The sequence below is a fragment of the Mastomys coucha genome, unplaced genomic scaffold, assembly GCF_008632895.1.
Source record: "Mastomys coucha isolate ucsf_1 unplaced genomic scaffold, UCSF_Mcou_1 pScaffold5, whole genome shotgun sequence".
In the NCBI taxonomy this organism is placed as follows: domain Eukaryota; kingdom Metazoa; phylum Chordata; class Mammalia; order Rodentia; family Muridae; genus Mastomys; species Mastomys coucha.
In genome coordinates, this window is record NW_022196911.1 from 66,299,430 (window position 1) to 66,312,842 (window position 13,413).

The following is a 13,413-nucleotide window of genomic DNA, read 5'->3' on the forward strand; positions in this document are numbered from 1 at the left end:
AGAATCGCTAGAGTAAGGACGTAGGTTGACGCCGAGGTGGGCTGGGCCGGGCGGGGCGGAGTCGACCACTTGGCTGGTTTAAGGTCGGCTCTGGGGCTCCTGCTGGCCAGGCCAGTGTGTAGTAGCGTTAAGACTGAGAGATGTGTGTCTGATTGTCTACTGGACGCCTTTCTCTGGGTAAACCCAGAACTTTCTCTCAAGATTCGCCTCCCTCAGCCCAGGTGGTGTTTACTTCTCGACTGTCACTGCTTCATCTATCCTCGGATTTCCCTAGATCTGTCACTGTGAGGGGATAGAGACTAGAGACAGTTCCAAGAAAGCCTTCCGGCCTCAAGTACACATACAGTCTGCGCCCAGAAACTAGAACTTCCAGAATCCTCTGCGCGCGGCTAAGGGGCGGGGATTTAGGCGCCTTAAGGGATGAGATGGCAGAGTCTTCGGGGTCTCCGCACCGCTTGTTGTACAAGCAGGTGGGCTCGCCCCCCTGGAAAGAAACTTTCAGGCAGGTGAGTGTGAAGTTTGGGTTGTAATAGCTTCCCTAATCTATCCCAAGGACCTCTGCCCTCTGTGTGCTCGCTTCAGCATTGGTCGTGGAGCAGGTGCCCGGTGTACCTGGCCAGCGAGGTGGATCTTGAACTCAAGTCTTTTGCTTTAGGACTGGGTCCTGGGCGGCCGGAGTAGGTGTTACTCTGTTCCAGGATTCGACTTTGTTTCGTATTTTAAGTGCCATGACAGCAGTAGCAACACCACTACCCAACGTTGGGTTACAGAGGGAAGCACTCCATATGCATACGTCGTATGAAATAGAAGTTATTTCTCTTCTGAAGAGTCAGAAGAACATCAGTCATTGTTCAGAGAGTTGTACTTTAAGCTCTGGCTTCTTCTGAACTCAAGTAGTTCCTTCTAAGAAGCAGCTTATCTCCCTGTTCAGCAGTCTCACAAGGGTGGGTGTATTCCAGAAGAACAACCCAGAAAAACAGTCTTAATGCTGGAAATGTTGTGTGCAGTAGTTGTTTCTCAACAGTGAATGCTGACATTTTGAAGGAGAACGTTCTATTATGGGAGGTGGTTCTGTACAATGTAGAACACTTAGATGTAGCATCCTTGGTCTCTCCACCTACTCAGTGACACCAGTCAATAGCAGTTCTTCAAGCAGAGATGTGACAACCACTTGGGAACAAAAACTGTCCTGAGTTGTGAGTGGGGAGATGACTCAAGAGTACTTATGCTTTCACAGCAGACCTGATGGCTGTAACTTCAGTTCCAAGTGGTCTATTGCATCTTCTGACCCTGGTGTGCACCCACTGGCACTGGTGTGGTGCATATAAACTCATACAGGCACACACATATACACAGAAAAACAAAACAAAACAAAACACCAGGGTTGTAAAGTACTTTTGTACAAGAAGACCATTACTATAGCCATTTGTACAATTGCAGGAATTTAGAAGCCATATAAATGTCTGGAGTTAGTTTGTGGATTCAGTTACTTTGTATTTAACTGCCTTCCTTCAAGATAAAATAGGAAATATAAGAATCTGTGTACTTTTACCCATCTGTGTGTGGAGAACTTGAGAATATGAAATTTTGCATCTTGAATTTTCTTATGTTTTTATAACCAACTAATTGGAGGGTTTTCTTTTTTTAGTGGAATTGGCCTTTTTCTTCTTAAACAATACTGCCCTCCCTTACCTCCCCAGGGATGTCTCGAGAGAATGAGAAACAGCCGGCACAGGCTCCTGAACAAATACCGCCAGGGTGCAGGTAGCATGCCCGGAAGAGCCTCAGACAGATTTCTTGTGCAAGAAGTAATGGAGGAAGAGTGGAATTCTTTGCAGTCTGTAGAGAATTGTCCAGAGGCCTTGCTTCAGGTCAGTCAAGGATCTCTGGAGCTAGGGAGCTACTTCATGAAGAACTTCTGGTAACCAAGTTGTATCTGTTTATCTAGGTCCTTTCAGTCTACTCATTTCCCAGACCCCAAGCATAATTCTAACAGTCATTCGTTTGGCTCAGGGTTTTCTACCTTCATTTGAAATATATTGATGATTCTGTAATACTAGATGCATACTAGGCATGATGCAACCTTGTAATATAATAACTTAGGAAAACTAAAGGGGAAGAAAATTTCATTATTGCTTTTTCCATCAGAAATTTTGACTCGCTAAGAATGGGTTAGGGACCTTTCTTTAAAAAGGATGTCTAGATTCTGATTCTAGTTGATCCGAGTTTGGAACTGTGTGTCAGTAGAAAACCCTTTAGAGTGTATCAGGAAAGGTTATGGGTTGGCATCAGGGTTTAGGAATTCTAGGTTTACTTTTACTGACTTACAACTTTTACTGGGTTTCTGTGAGCCCTAGGGGTTTTTGTTTGTTTGTTTGTTTGTTTGTTTGTTTGTTTTTTGAGACAGGGTTTCTCTGTGTAGCCTTGGCTGTCCTGGAACTCACTCTGTAGACCAGGCTGACCTCGAACTCAGAAATCTGCCTGCCTCTGCCTCCCAAGTGCTGGGATGCGTTACCACTGCCTGGCTGTGAGCCCTAGTTTTTACATGGACATAAAATAGAGAAGCTAGCTCAAGCATTATGAGAATTGTGTAACAAAACATGAAAACCTCTGAAGCCATCAAAGCACTGTATAATAACAATTCATTTTCCATAGCATCTGTGTCCTACAGTATGCTAATTGGTTAGCTTAACATCACCACAGTTAATACTTACAGTAGGCCTCTCAGGTAGATCTTATTCCAGCTTTACAAAAGCTAAAACAGCTTTTCAAAGACCAGACTTTGTCACATGGTCAGTCTGAGAAGGACATTTACTTAACTGCTGCCTGATTTTGTCTCCCTTAAATTTGGTACTGTTGTACTTTGATCATTTGTTGTTAGTTCAGCTTGGCCAAATTACCAAACTGTTAGCAAATTCAGAATGTGGACTAGGCCAATTTTATCCAGTAAATCTAGGGTCTTTGAGGCAGCTTCCAGTTACAAATCCCTGTGGGACATAGTGGCAAATTAATGGGAGAACACCAGTTTCTCTCTGCTCTGTCTCTGTTTATGTCTTGCTCAGGGGTTAAACCCAGGCTCTTGCATACTAGGCAAGCGCTGCTCCACTGAGCCACATCCTCTGCCCTCCACTCTCTTGTAGTTGGAATTGCCCTTGGACCTCGCTGTGCTGCAGGAAATCGAGCAGGAGCTGTATAATGAAGGTAATCCCTGGGCATAGTCTTTCCTACCTATGACACCTACCCTAGTGCTGGCCTTTGCCTGACTCAGGATTAGTTTTGCTGTTTTAGATTGTTTCAGTGTTAGGGATTAAAGCCTGGGCCTTGGCTGTGGAGGCAAACACTAAAGCTGTATCCTAATAACTAGGATTCTTAGTTTTTTTTGTTGTTTGTTTGTTTTGTTTTGTTTTTTTTTTTTTTGAGAAAAGGTTTCTCTGTTTTTTGAGAAACTGTTTCTCAGTTCTGGCTGTCCTGGAACTTGTTCTATAGACCAATCTGGCCTTGACCTCAGAGGTCTACCTGCCTTTGCCTCTGAGTGCTGGGATTAAAGGAGTGAGCCATCAACTACCTGGCAAAACTCTTATTTCCTGTTCTACTTTCTATGTCTATCATGAGTTAAGCATCCTGAAGTGTCTTTTGAACTCTTAATTGTTGGCTGCCTCTCTTTCCAACATTAAGAGATTCTAGGATTGTAGTTTCTGTGCCCGGAACGTCTTATTCATGATGCCATTTCCTCCACTCTGAGTACTGTGAAAGACGGGATCAGGCAGAAGAGAAGACGTCTCCTCACAGGTCACATAGCTACTCAATGGTAGAGTTGGGAAGCAGACTCCGTGTTCACTTCCTCCTGCCTTTGGCTGCTGCACTGAGATGAACACTGGCTTGTGCCTGTGCATTGTACACTGTGACTTAATGTAGGAAGGTGCTTGAACCCTGTAGTTTCAGGCAGCCAGGGAAGCATGAAGAAACCCGCCTCTTTGGGAAAAAAAGTTTATAGTAAACTTGTCATTTTGCGTACATGGGTAGATCTTTACATATATTTATCCATTCTTTTGTTTTGTTTTGTTTTGTTTTATTTATTATATGTAAGTACACTGTAGTTGTCTTCAGACACACCAGAAGAGGGCATCCATTTACATTACGGATGGTTGTGAGCCACCATGTGGTTGCTGGAGTTTGAACTCAGGACCTTTGGAAGAGCAGTCAGTGCTCTTAACTACTGAGCCATCTCTCCAGCCCTATTTATCCATTCTTTATTGATTGCCTGAAATTTTGTGAGCATCTGCTTCTTGAGGTTCTCATAGCACTATGTAGAGTACAGTTTTGCAACTTATGTCATGGTGACTTATTCCACATAGCTTTATTTTGACTTGGTTTCATATTTATTTGTAAAATAGAAATAATAGACCTGCCCTGTGGATCCAAGACAACCTTGGACCTTTTGCCTTTCAGAAAAGTCCATCATAAGCGAGTACGAAAAGGGCTTACAGTTTGATGAAAGTTGTCTCAAAAGCATGTTGGCTGAGTGGGAAGCAAACCACCTTATCTGTCCTGTGTGTATAAAGTAAGAATTTTAAAAATCTTTTTAGCGTTATCAATTCCCATCCACTACTCCAAAGTGTGTAACCTTCCCCTACCCCCTAGTTTATTGGCCAGAAGGTAGAGGGAGCCAGGTCTTGTTAATGATCTGGGAATCCTAATTCTGTCTCTAGGTACAACCTAAGAATAATGAGCAGTGTGGTCACGTGTCCGTGTGGCCTGCACATCCCATTTCACGTAAGTGCCCACACCGATTCTCCACATATAGACTGTATTAAAGGCCCTTTAGTGAGTGGTTGGAGTCAGTTGTGAACATGTGCAGCAGTTACCTCTCTTGTCACTGGCAAGAAAACCAGCACAGTAACTGAAGGAGAGAGGGGACAGTCTGTCATGGCAGAGAAAACATGTCAGAGGGACTCCATGGAGGTGAAAGCCAGGACTCAGTATCTTGGCCAATAGGAAACAAGACCTGTTCTTAGTAGTCTGTGTCCACCAGAAAGACCTTATGTGTTTTGCCTGCATGTATGTCTGAGCATCACGTGTGTGTCTGGAGCCCTGGAGGTAAGAAGAGCGTGTCACATCCCGTGGACCTGGAGTTACAGGCAGTTGTAAGCTGCCATGTGGGTGCTGTCGCCCAAGGGTCCTCTGCAAGAGCAAGTGCTCTCGACCACTGAGTCATCTCCCCAGATCCACTTTTTTGTTTTGAGGCCGAGTCTAGTAGTAGCCCAGGCTGACCTCAAACTTACTTGTAGCTCAATTTCTGATCCTTCTGACCTCACCTTCCAGGTGCTGGGGTTGTAGGCTTGCACCACTCGATCTGAGCTTTCTACTGCTGGGAATGGAGCACTGTGCTTCACGATTGTTAGGCACTATCTACCACCTGAGCTACATTCCCAGTCCCTAACAGTCTAAAGCTCCAAAGACTCAAACTTGTGTTAGTTGATTGGTATGAGGAGTCAGCTTTTCAACCTGTTGGTTATACAGTATTTAAGATGAGTTGTGGTTGCACTTTCTTAGTCAACAGACTTGACAGAGCAGAAGCTTCGCGCCCGTTTGGAAGAAAATGTGAATGAGCACAGTGTACACTGTCCCCACACCCCTCAATTCTCAGTCACCGGTGGAACAGAAGAGAAGCCCAGCCTTCTGATGATCTGCCTGGTAAGCCTCCATGGGACCCAGGCAGTTTCAAGAGCCCATCAGCGGTTGGTTCGTTCTCTTCTTGGTGGAGCTAATGGCTTAGAAACAGTGAGATATCTAATACATTTTGTGAGGCATTTACTTTACAAAAAGTATCAGCTGGGCATGGTGTACTTGTCTGTAACCCCAGTACTAGGTGAGGCTGAGGCAGGAAGGGTTTAAGGCCAGGCTAGCCTACACAGTGAGAACCTGTCTCAGAAACAGATGTTGGGCAGGCAAGATGGCTCAGCAGGTATAGAGCACTTGCTGCTAAGCCTATGCTCAACTTGAACCTGAGCTCAACTCTTGGGATCTTATGTGGTGGAAGCTGAGAACTGATTCCTGCAAGTTGCCATAGGAAATGAGTAACTTCAGTCAAACAGCCTGATAAGAGAAGGGAGGAGTAGGCTTAGAATTGTGTCCACCATTGGTCTGGAAATTGGAGACTGACCGAACTGCATGCTTTTGTTAGATTAGCAGCAATAGCTGGATCTCTATGCCACCAGGTCATGGTCACGAGTGCCAGATCACCACCCTGGCACTGCCTTTTCAGATAGACACAGGACCTGAAGCACAGTTGAGCAATACCAGTTTTGTCTCTCAGTAAACTTGCATAGAGGTCTAACTCTGGCCAAATGGTAGCTCAGGTGTGAGGGACAGGACTGCACAAGAGCCACCTAAGAAACCTCAAGTTTGCTGTGGGAACTAGTACTATTTATGACATATTAGCATGGGTCACAGGTCCCAAGCAGGGGCAACTAAGGCATGGACTGCTATAATATGCCAGATATACACTAATAACCTAACCCCTTACATGAAATTGTAGTGTTTTAGGGCTTCAACTGTACCTGACTCTGTTTCCCTTAACACTGCTGGAGTCCCCTTTTCGTGTCTGTTTCTGAGGGCGAGGACAGTTTTTCTCCCACTTTTGTTTATTTTTACCTCCATTGTATATTGATTTTTCTTTCTCCAGTGAATTGGTACATAAGTAGATACATAATGTGTTTTTGTGAATGCATTAAAGCAGGAGAGTTGAAGAAATGCAGGCCAAATGGCCTCAGCCTCTGCTTTCCTAGAAAATATGTGCAGTGCTGAGATGGCTCTGTGATAAATGCCTTGCAAGCATGAGGGCCTGAGTTTGGTTCTTAGTACCCATATAAAGTCATGTAGGCATGGTGGCCATCTATAATCCCCGAATTCATGAAGCTAGGGACATGCAGATGCTTGAGAAAAGCTGGTTATGGACTAGCCAAATTCCAGGTTCAGCTAGAGTCCTTGTGTCAATATAGAGCAATGGAGCTGGGCAGTAGTGGTGCACTCCTTTAATCCCAGCACTTGGGGAGGCAGAGACAGGCAGATTTCTGAGTTCAAGGCCAGCCTGGTCTACAGAGTGAGTTCCGGGACAGCCAAGGCTACACAGAGAAACTCTGTCTCGAAATACTAAGCAAGCAACCAACCAAATATATATAGAGAGAATGAACAATTGAGGGAGACACCTGCCAACCTGAGGGCCTGCATACTCACATGCACACACACATGAAGAGAAATAAGCACACTAGCCATGCAGAACTTCAAATGATAGCTAATGTTAAAATCTGTTTTTGAAATAAGGTCTATATAGCCCTGGCTGCCTTGGGACTTGCTACACGTACCAGGCTGGTCTCAAACTCAGAGATGTCCCTGCCTCTGCCTCTCCAGTGCTGAGGATTAAAGACGTGGACCAAATTCTTTTAAAAGTCAGTTTCAAGTAGGTGGTTAAGAGCACTGGCTGCTGTTAAAGAGCACTCATATACATAAACACATCTTAAAAATAAAATGTTCAGTTCCAGACCAAGTACTGGAGATGGGAAGAGAGGTTCAAGAGCAAGCAGGCAGGCATGGCTATGTGTGCCAACTCCAGCTACTAGGGAGACTGAAGTAGCATAATTTGAGTCCAGTAGTTCAAGACCAGCCAGACCCTAACCTCAAAGAAGTAGATGATTGCCTGATTGTACTTGCTCAGCTTAAAATACCCTCAGAGCTCCCAGGCTCTCAACCACCAACCAAGGACTGCACATGGAGGGGTCTGATTGTTCTGGCAGCATGTGTATAGTAGAGGATTGCAATTTGATCATCAATAGGAGAGGAGCTCAGCCCTGTGAAAGTTCTGTGCCCCAGTGTAGGGGAATGCCAGGGCCAATAAGTGGAGAGGGTGGGGTGGCAGGCATGGGGAGGGGGAAGGCAACAGGGGTTTGTTTTTGTTTGTTTCTTTGTTTTTTGGAGGGGAAACTGGGAATGGAGAAATTTACATGTAAATAAAGAAAATATCTAATGAAAAAGAAAAAAGTCATATCAAACAAACAAACAAAAACAAAAAACAAAGCTGTTGTATATTCACCTTTAATACTATAATTTAGTACCCTGTAATACAAAACAGCAGTGGAGAGCCAAGTGAATGGCAGTTTGAGGCCAGTGCTGGCCAGACTAGGGACCATTATTGAGTAAAGGGGTGTCACCACAAAGATGAGAAACTGGAGGAGAAAAAAGCTCTATTGAGCAGGCTCCAACTTCAGTCCTGAGAAGTATGTATGCATTTGAAATTTTCAGTGTCATTAGGTCTCAAAGGCACATCAAGGAAAACGGTAAGATTCAGTGAGTCTTTCAGATACTAAGGCTGAGGCGGAGTACAGGTGTGGATCACCTAAGAGGCTACTGTGAAGCCGACTTAGAACACTTGGTAAATCCAAGGAGTCTCACTGTCTGGCTAGACAAGCCCCAAGCTGTCAGGTTCTGCCTTCTGGTCTCTGGTTTTCTGAGGATGCTTGGCCTTAGCTTATAAGCTATATTGCTGATGGCTTCAGTTTGGCACAACAGGTCCATGAAAGCGGTGGCTTCTCTGATAAGGTATTCCAGTGAGCTAACTCATAGTGGCTCTACTTGTAGTACACATGTCATGACTGATGACAACTTTTAGCTATATAAGATCTAACTATTCATATAATTTACACTAACTTGTTTTGTTTAATCCAGGCGTGTGACACTTGGGCTGTGGTCCTCTAGTCACCCTGACCTCACACTTCACTACCGGGCAGAGAACAACTCGTTTCCTGAGAGGGCTCCTGTACGCACAAGCCTTTTGTATATAACTAATTTTATATTAAAACTTGTCAAACATCTCTGCTCTTGGTGTTCTTTCATAGGGCGAAAGCAAAGTCCAAACTTTCCTGGAGGAGATACAGTCAGATTTATTGTCCGTCATCGTGTTATACAAAAAGCTACAAATAAATTTGTACAGGAAAAAAAAGCCTAAAGGAAGAGTGAATGGAGGTGTAACAGTGATTATTTAAACTTGCCTTCTTCCCCCATATATTAGGATGACAGCCATTTCAAAGCATAATTCTCATGCCAAGGTAGCTTTTGATCACTGGCCAAAGCTTGCCATTTAGATTAAGGCCTTCAGTCTCTGACAGTTCTACTGGCTCTTGACAAAACTTTTGAGGTCCTCAAGAAAGGTGATATATTCCTGGTGCTCTAGGGCTGTACTGAGCTCCACCAACTCATCCGCAAAAGTGTTATCCACCCCTCGGTCGGCAAGGAAATCCATTAGGTGGTCATATAAGGCCTGGGGAGAAACATATATTTACTAGCTTGAACAACAATAGAACAAAACCAAAAGAGGTCTGGTCTGGCAAGGTCCGCTGACCTTCTCTTGTGGTCCAACACATCCAGGCAGACACATTTTTCCCCCTCCTGTAATGCTACTTCTTCTCCTTGAACTAGGACCCTTCTCTGCAAAAGCCAAGCAACCCCCCACCTCAGCCAGCACTCACCCAGTCCAGGGAATCTGTGTTGAGTGTGTAGTTTGTATTCCTCCACTCAGAGTCACCAGTGGCCTGAAAGCTAACTTCCTTGATAGAGAAAATATCACTCTCGGCCTCATCTTCATGTCCAATCTGAGTGATACAGCAGAAGTAAGGGAAGTACAAAGAGGCTCTGTAGTTCTAGCCCTGTTGCCACCCCACTCTCACCCATCTTCCCCTCCCCCATCATTAGATTAATTAAGTTTAACAGATCTTTCCTGTGTATGCTACATGAGGTCAGCAGACGCCACCCTACCAACCTCATCCTCAGGATAGTGACAGTCCAGTACAAGAGTCTTCTTGCCATCAATCTTTGTAACTTCAACCACAAAATTGGGAGTTGATGTCAGTTCCGGCTGGAGAGATGGGAATAAGTCAGCATTTGCCAGTGCTGGTAGGGTGCACACACAACTGGACCAATGGCTTCAGGAAGTTCAGAATATCTGACAGCCACGTCCATTAGGTTACTTTTTTATTAGCCATTTTTTAGTCTTAGGGTGTAGATAAGGCACTCCAATCTTCCAACAGAGCACTAAACAGTTTATCAATCACATGGGTTTAGAATGGGATCTGACACCAGGCACAGCTATTCTTTAGGGCTGTCTCTGCTCCCACACACTGCAGAGCACACATGGTGCAGCACAGACCTGGACCTCCTTCCTCTCTGACTGTTTTGGGGCCAAAGCCCGATGACTTCTGTTCAACACCGGAAGCCACACGGTGGAAGGATGGAACTGACTCCTACAGTTGCTTTTGACTTCTACAAGTCCACACATAAGCCCCAAACATACAAATAAACATAAGTTAAAGACTAAGCCACCACCCCCAGCCTTCTTATTTCGGTCAGAGGAGTAGTGTTGACTATTGTCATCTTTCACACTGAAAACACTCCAGATGATAGTGTCTGGATACTAAGTACCCCACACCCCAATACAGGCAGGGTGAGACAGTCATAACTCCTATGCATTTAGAGGACACACACTAATAATAAAAACCTAAGCTCTACAGGGGGGCCACACACACTAAGAACATGACCTATGCATCACTCCAGCTAAAACTCACTCTGAACAACTGCACTACAAGTCTTGGGGAGACATCCTTCACCTCACCCTAGCAGGAGAAGAATTTTAAAAAGAGCAAAAATGAAAGTTGTTTCTCTTTAGGACAGAAAAAGTGGCTGGCTGCAGCGTCACTTGCTTACCTCCTGCTCTTCAGCCTTCTGCCCTTGTGAGGGCTCCTCCTCACCATCAAATGTTGGGGGGATGCTGTTGTTAATGTTGAAAGTGACAGTGATCCTAGAAAGGCAAGCAGAAACACACTAAGGTACAGTATTAAACTGGTGATGCTGCGGTAAGGCAGGTGCAAACGCATGATGAAACAATGTCTCCATCCTAGCCTCTGCACCAGGCATTAAACAGAACTTTAAAAACAGCCTGGATGCCTAAACCAACGTCCATTAAACACCTTCTGGGGTGTGCATACATAGTGCTACAAGTTAAATGACTATAGTAGTGGATGTAGCTGCCAGGCTGGTGTGCTGGGGTCTTTCCAGGGAAGCTGATGGAGGTGGACAACCATCTGCCCCAGGAAGCCTCCCACTCACTGCAGAGCAGATTCACTTTGCACAATCAAAAAACTAGGAACTGAAACACCTAGGGGCTTCTGGAGCTCAAACAAGCACCCCGTGCATGCTGGGAAGTTCACAGCTGCACCCTGGCCCTTTTGTGAGGTTTTTTTTTTTTTTTTTTGGTTTTGGTTTTTCAAGACAGGGTTTCTCTGTGTAGCCCCCTGGCTGGCCTCGAACTCAGAAAGCTGCCTGCCTCTGCCTCCCAAGCGCTGGGATTAAAGGCATGGGCCACTATCACCACCCGGCATAAATGCTTTCTTAAAGGCCATTTTAATCAAAGCACTGGGCCTAAAGTCAAGCTCTTCTGGGGATGTAGTCAGGGATGCCTGAGTTGAGAATCCAGCATACAACCCCTGGGCCAGTACTCACTTTTCTCCAGCAACTTTGCGCAATAATTTAGCCTCTGTGCCGTTCACTTCCAGCTCCCAATCTCCAGACATTTTGGGAAGGGACTTATGTTTCTGGATCTTCTTTTCTTCCTTAATTTCATCAGTCAAGAATTCAACAAAGGCCTTGTCTCCTAAAACAAAAGTCAAGATGATCCCAAGAGAGAAAAGCCAGTTGCTTTAACCGACAGACCCCGACTGTGTCTAATCTATTCTTAAGGCTGTTCTAAGACTTTAGCCCAAATCACGCCTTAAAACGTCCAGTCTCAGCCGGGCGGTGGTGGCGCGCGCCTTTAATCCCAGCACTTGGGAGGCAGAGGCAGGCGGATTTCTGAGTTCGAGGCCAGCCTGGTCTACAGAGTGAGTTCCAGGACAGCCAGGGCTATACAGAGAAACTCTGTCTCGAAAAACCAAAAACAATAAAAAATAAAATAAAGTCCGTCTCCCACTCTATAGAAACACCAGGACATATTTACTGAGCTGAATTGGTATTTATCATGAGATGGTTACTTCTTATCCTGGACTCATTACTATTTCTTACCGTATAAAATAAAAGAATTCCTCCCTAGTATCTATCCTCTTCCACGTCCCAAAAGACAAAACCAACAATCACACTTTCAAACCACGACCCTACGGACTTTGCTAAACCACATTTCCAAGACGCGAGAAGGGGAGCCTGCGATCACGACGATCTGTTCCAAGCTGGGTCCCGCGCACTCCGACTAGGCTTCGTGAACCTTACCTTCCGTGTGCAGAGAGCCACAGCCGCACGAGCAGGGAACCGGGGGCTGCAGGAGGCCAGAGCGCCGAGCGGAGCCGGCTCGTACGCTGAGCAAACCGAAGGGCCGGAGGCATGGCCGGAGCGCGGGCTGCAGTAGATGCCGTAGCGGCGAGGCCGGGATGGCGGCTCGGAGGCCCGTGGCGGCGGCGCCCAAGGCGCGGGGCACGCAGCGCAGCAGAGGGAGCATCGCGGGGCGGACACGTGCAGAGGGAAGGACGACCGGGCCAAGACACCGTGTGACCTCGCGCGCCGCCGGAAGCCCCGCCCTCGCCCGGGAAGCGCTTTCCACGCCAGAGGACGCAGGCACCGGGTCGGACCGCGCCCTCTGCTGGGAGCCGCCAGTGCAGCGGGGGAGGCCTGGACTCTGAGCTGTGTTCTACCTTGATCACCACATCTCCCTTGCTGCCTACTCTCACCAATTCACCTGCTTTTCTCACCCCACACCAACTTTTCTACTTCGCCGAATACCTTCGTTTCACCCCAAAACCATATATTCAAAGGTCAATTAACGATCTTCTGAAACTGCCTAGTTCTGGAGAGCTCAGGCTGACCTGCATGCAGCTGCTGTGGAGTGGGCACCCTGGCCTCACGACATTAGACCCAGAATCCCAAGAACAGAAGGAAGGATTTATGTTGGAAACCTTTGCACCCCCTAACAATTCATGGACCAGTTCTAATGGACCATCATTTTCCTGGAAGCAGGAATATGGCTTACATCATCACATTTAGCTTAAGAAGCAAAAGCTAGGCTGTGGTGGCACACGCGTTTAATCCCAGCACTTGGGAGGCAGAGGCAGGTGGATTTCTGAGTTCGAGGCTAGCCTGGTCTACAGAGTGAGTTCCAGGACAGCCAGGGCTACACAGAGAAACACTGTCTCAAAAAACCTAAATAAATAAATAAATAAATAAATAAATAAATAAATAAAAGGAATCAAGGATAACAGGTTGGAGACATGGCTCAGCGGTTAAGAGCATTGCTGTTCTTGCAGAAGTCTAGAGTTCTATTTCCAGCATCCACATGCCTGCTCACAACTATCTAACTCCAGTTCCAGGGCAGCAGACACCCTC

General features: G+C 45.9%; 2 protein-coding genes across 2 annotated transcripts; one reads left to right on the forward strand and one right to left on the reverse strand.

The window, feature by feature from the left end:
• The first annotated feature begins 5 nt into the window (after window positions 1-5).
• Rpain (RPA interacting protein) lies at window positions 6-8,867 on the forward strand. The gene is made up of 7 exons (XM_031353120.1): window positions 6-506; window positions 1,701-1,871; window positions 3,141-3,201; window positions 4,450-4,561; window positions 4,710-4,773; window positions 5,554-5,694; window positions 8,722-8,867. The coding sequence occupies exons 1-7, from the start codon at window positions 426-428 to the stop codon at window positions 8,749-8,751; spliced, it is 660 nt and encodes a 219-aa protein (XP_031208980.1). The 5' UTR covers window positions 6-425; the 3' UTR covers window positions 8,752-8,867.
• A 49-nt stretch (window positions 8,868-8,916) lies between these two features.
• C1qbp (complement C1q binding protein) lies at window positions 8,917-12,609 on the reverse strand. Its single transcript, XM_031353119.1, has 6 exons — window positions 12,307-12,609; window positions 11,548-11,698; window positions 10,753-10,846; window positions 9,812-9,907; window positions 9,522-9,644; window positions 8,917-9,313 (listed from the first exon to the last, which is right to left on the reverse strand). Exons 1-6 carry the CDS (start codon window positions 12,530-12,532, stop codon window positions 9,164-9,166), a joined length of 840 nt encoding a protein of 279 aa, XP_031208979.1. The 5' UTR covers window positions 12,533-12,609; the 3' UTR covers window positions 8,917-9,163.
• Window positions 12,610-13,413: the final 804 nt, after the last annotated feature.

What these genes read in the sequence shown, in the direction of transcription:
- Rpain (XM_031353120.1), top strand. Translation starts at nt 426, where the DNA reads ATGGCAGAGTCTTCGGGGTCTCCGCACCGCTTGTTGTACAAGCAGGTG. An exon ending in GGAAAGAAACTTTCAGGCAG is followed by an intron (nt 507 to 1,700) that starts GTGAGTGTGAAG and finishes TTACCTCCCCAG; the next exon opens with GGATGTCTCGAGAGAATGAG. An exon ending in GCAGGAGCTGTATAATGAAG is followed by an intron (nt 3,202 to 4,449) that starts GTAATCCCTGGG and finishes TTTGCCTTTCAG; the next exon opens with AAAAGTCCATCATAAGCGAG.
- C1qbp (XM_031353119.1), bottom strand. Translation starts at nt 12,532, where the DNA reads ATGCTCCCTCTGCTGCGCTGCGTGCCCCGCGCCTTGGGCGCCGCCGCC. An exon ending in TGGCTCTCTGCACACGGAAG is followed by an intron (nt 11,699 to 12,306) that starts GTAAGGTTCACG and finishes CTTTTGTTTTAG; the next exon opens with GAGACAAGGCCTTTGTTGAA. An exon ending in AGAAGGCTGAAGAGCAGGAG is followed by an intron (nt 9,908 to 10,752) that starts GTAAGCAAGTGA and finishes CCATCTCTCCAG; the next exon opens with CCGGAACTGACATCAACTCC.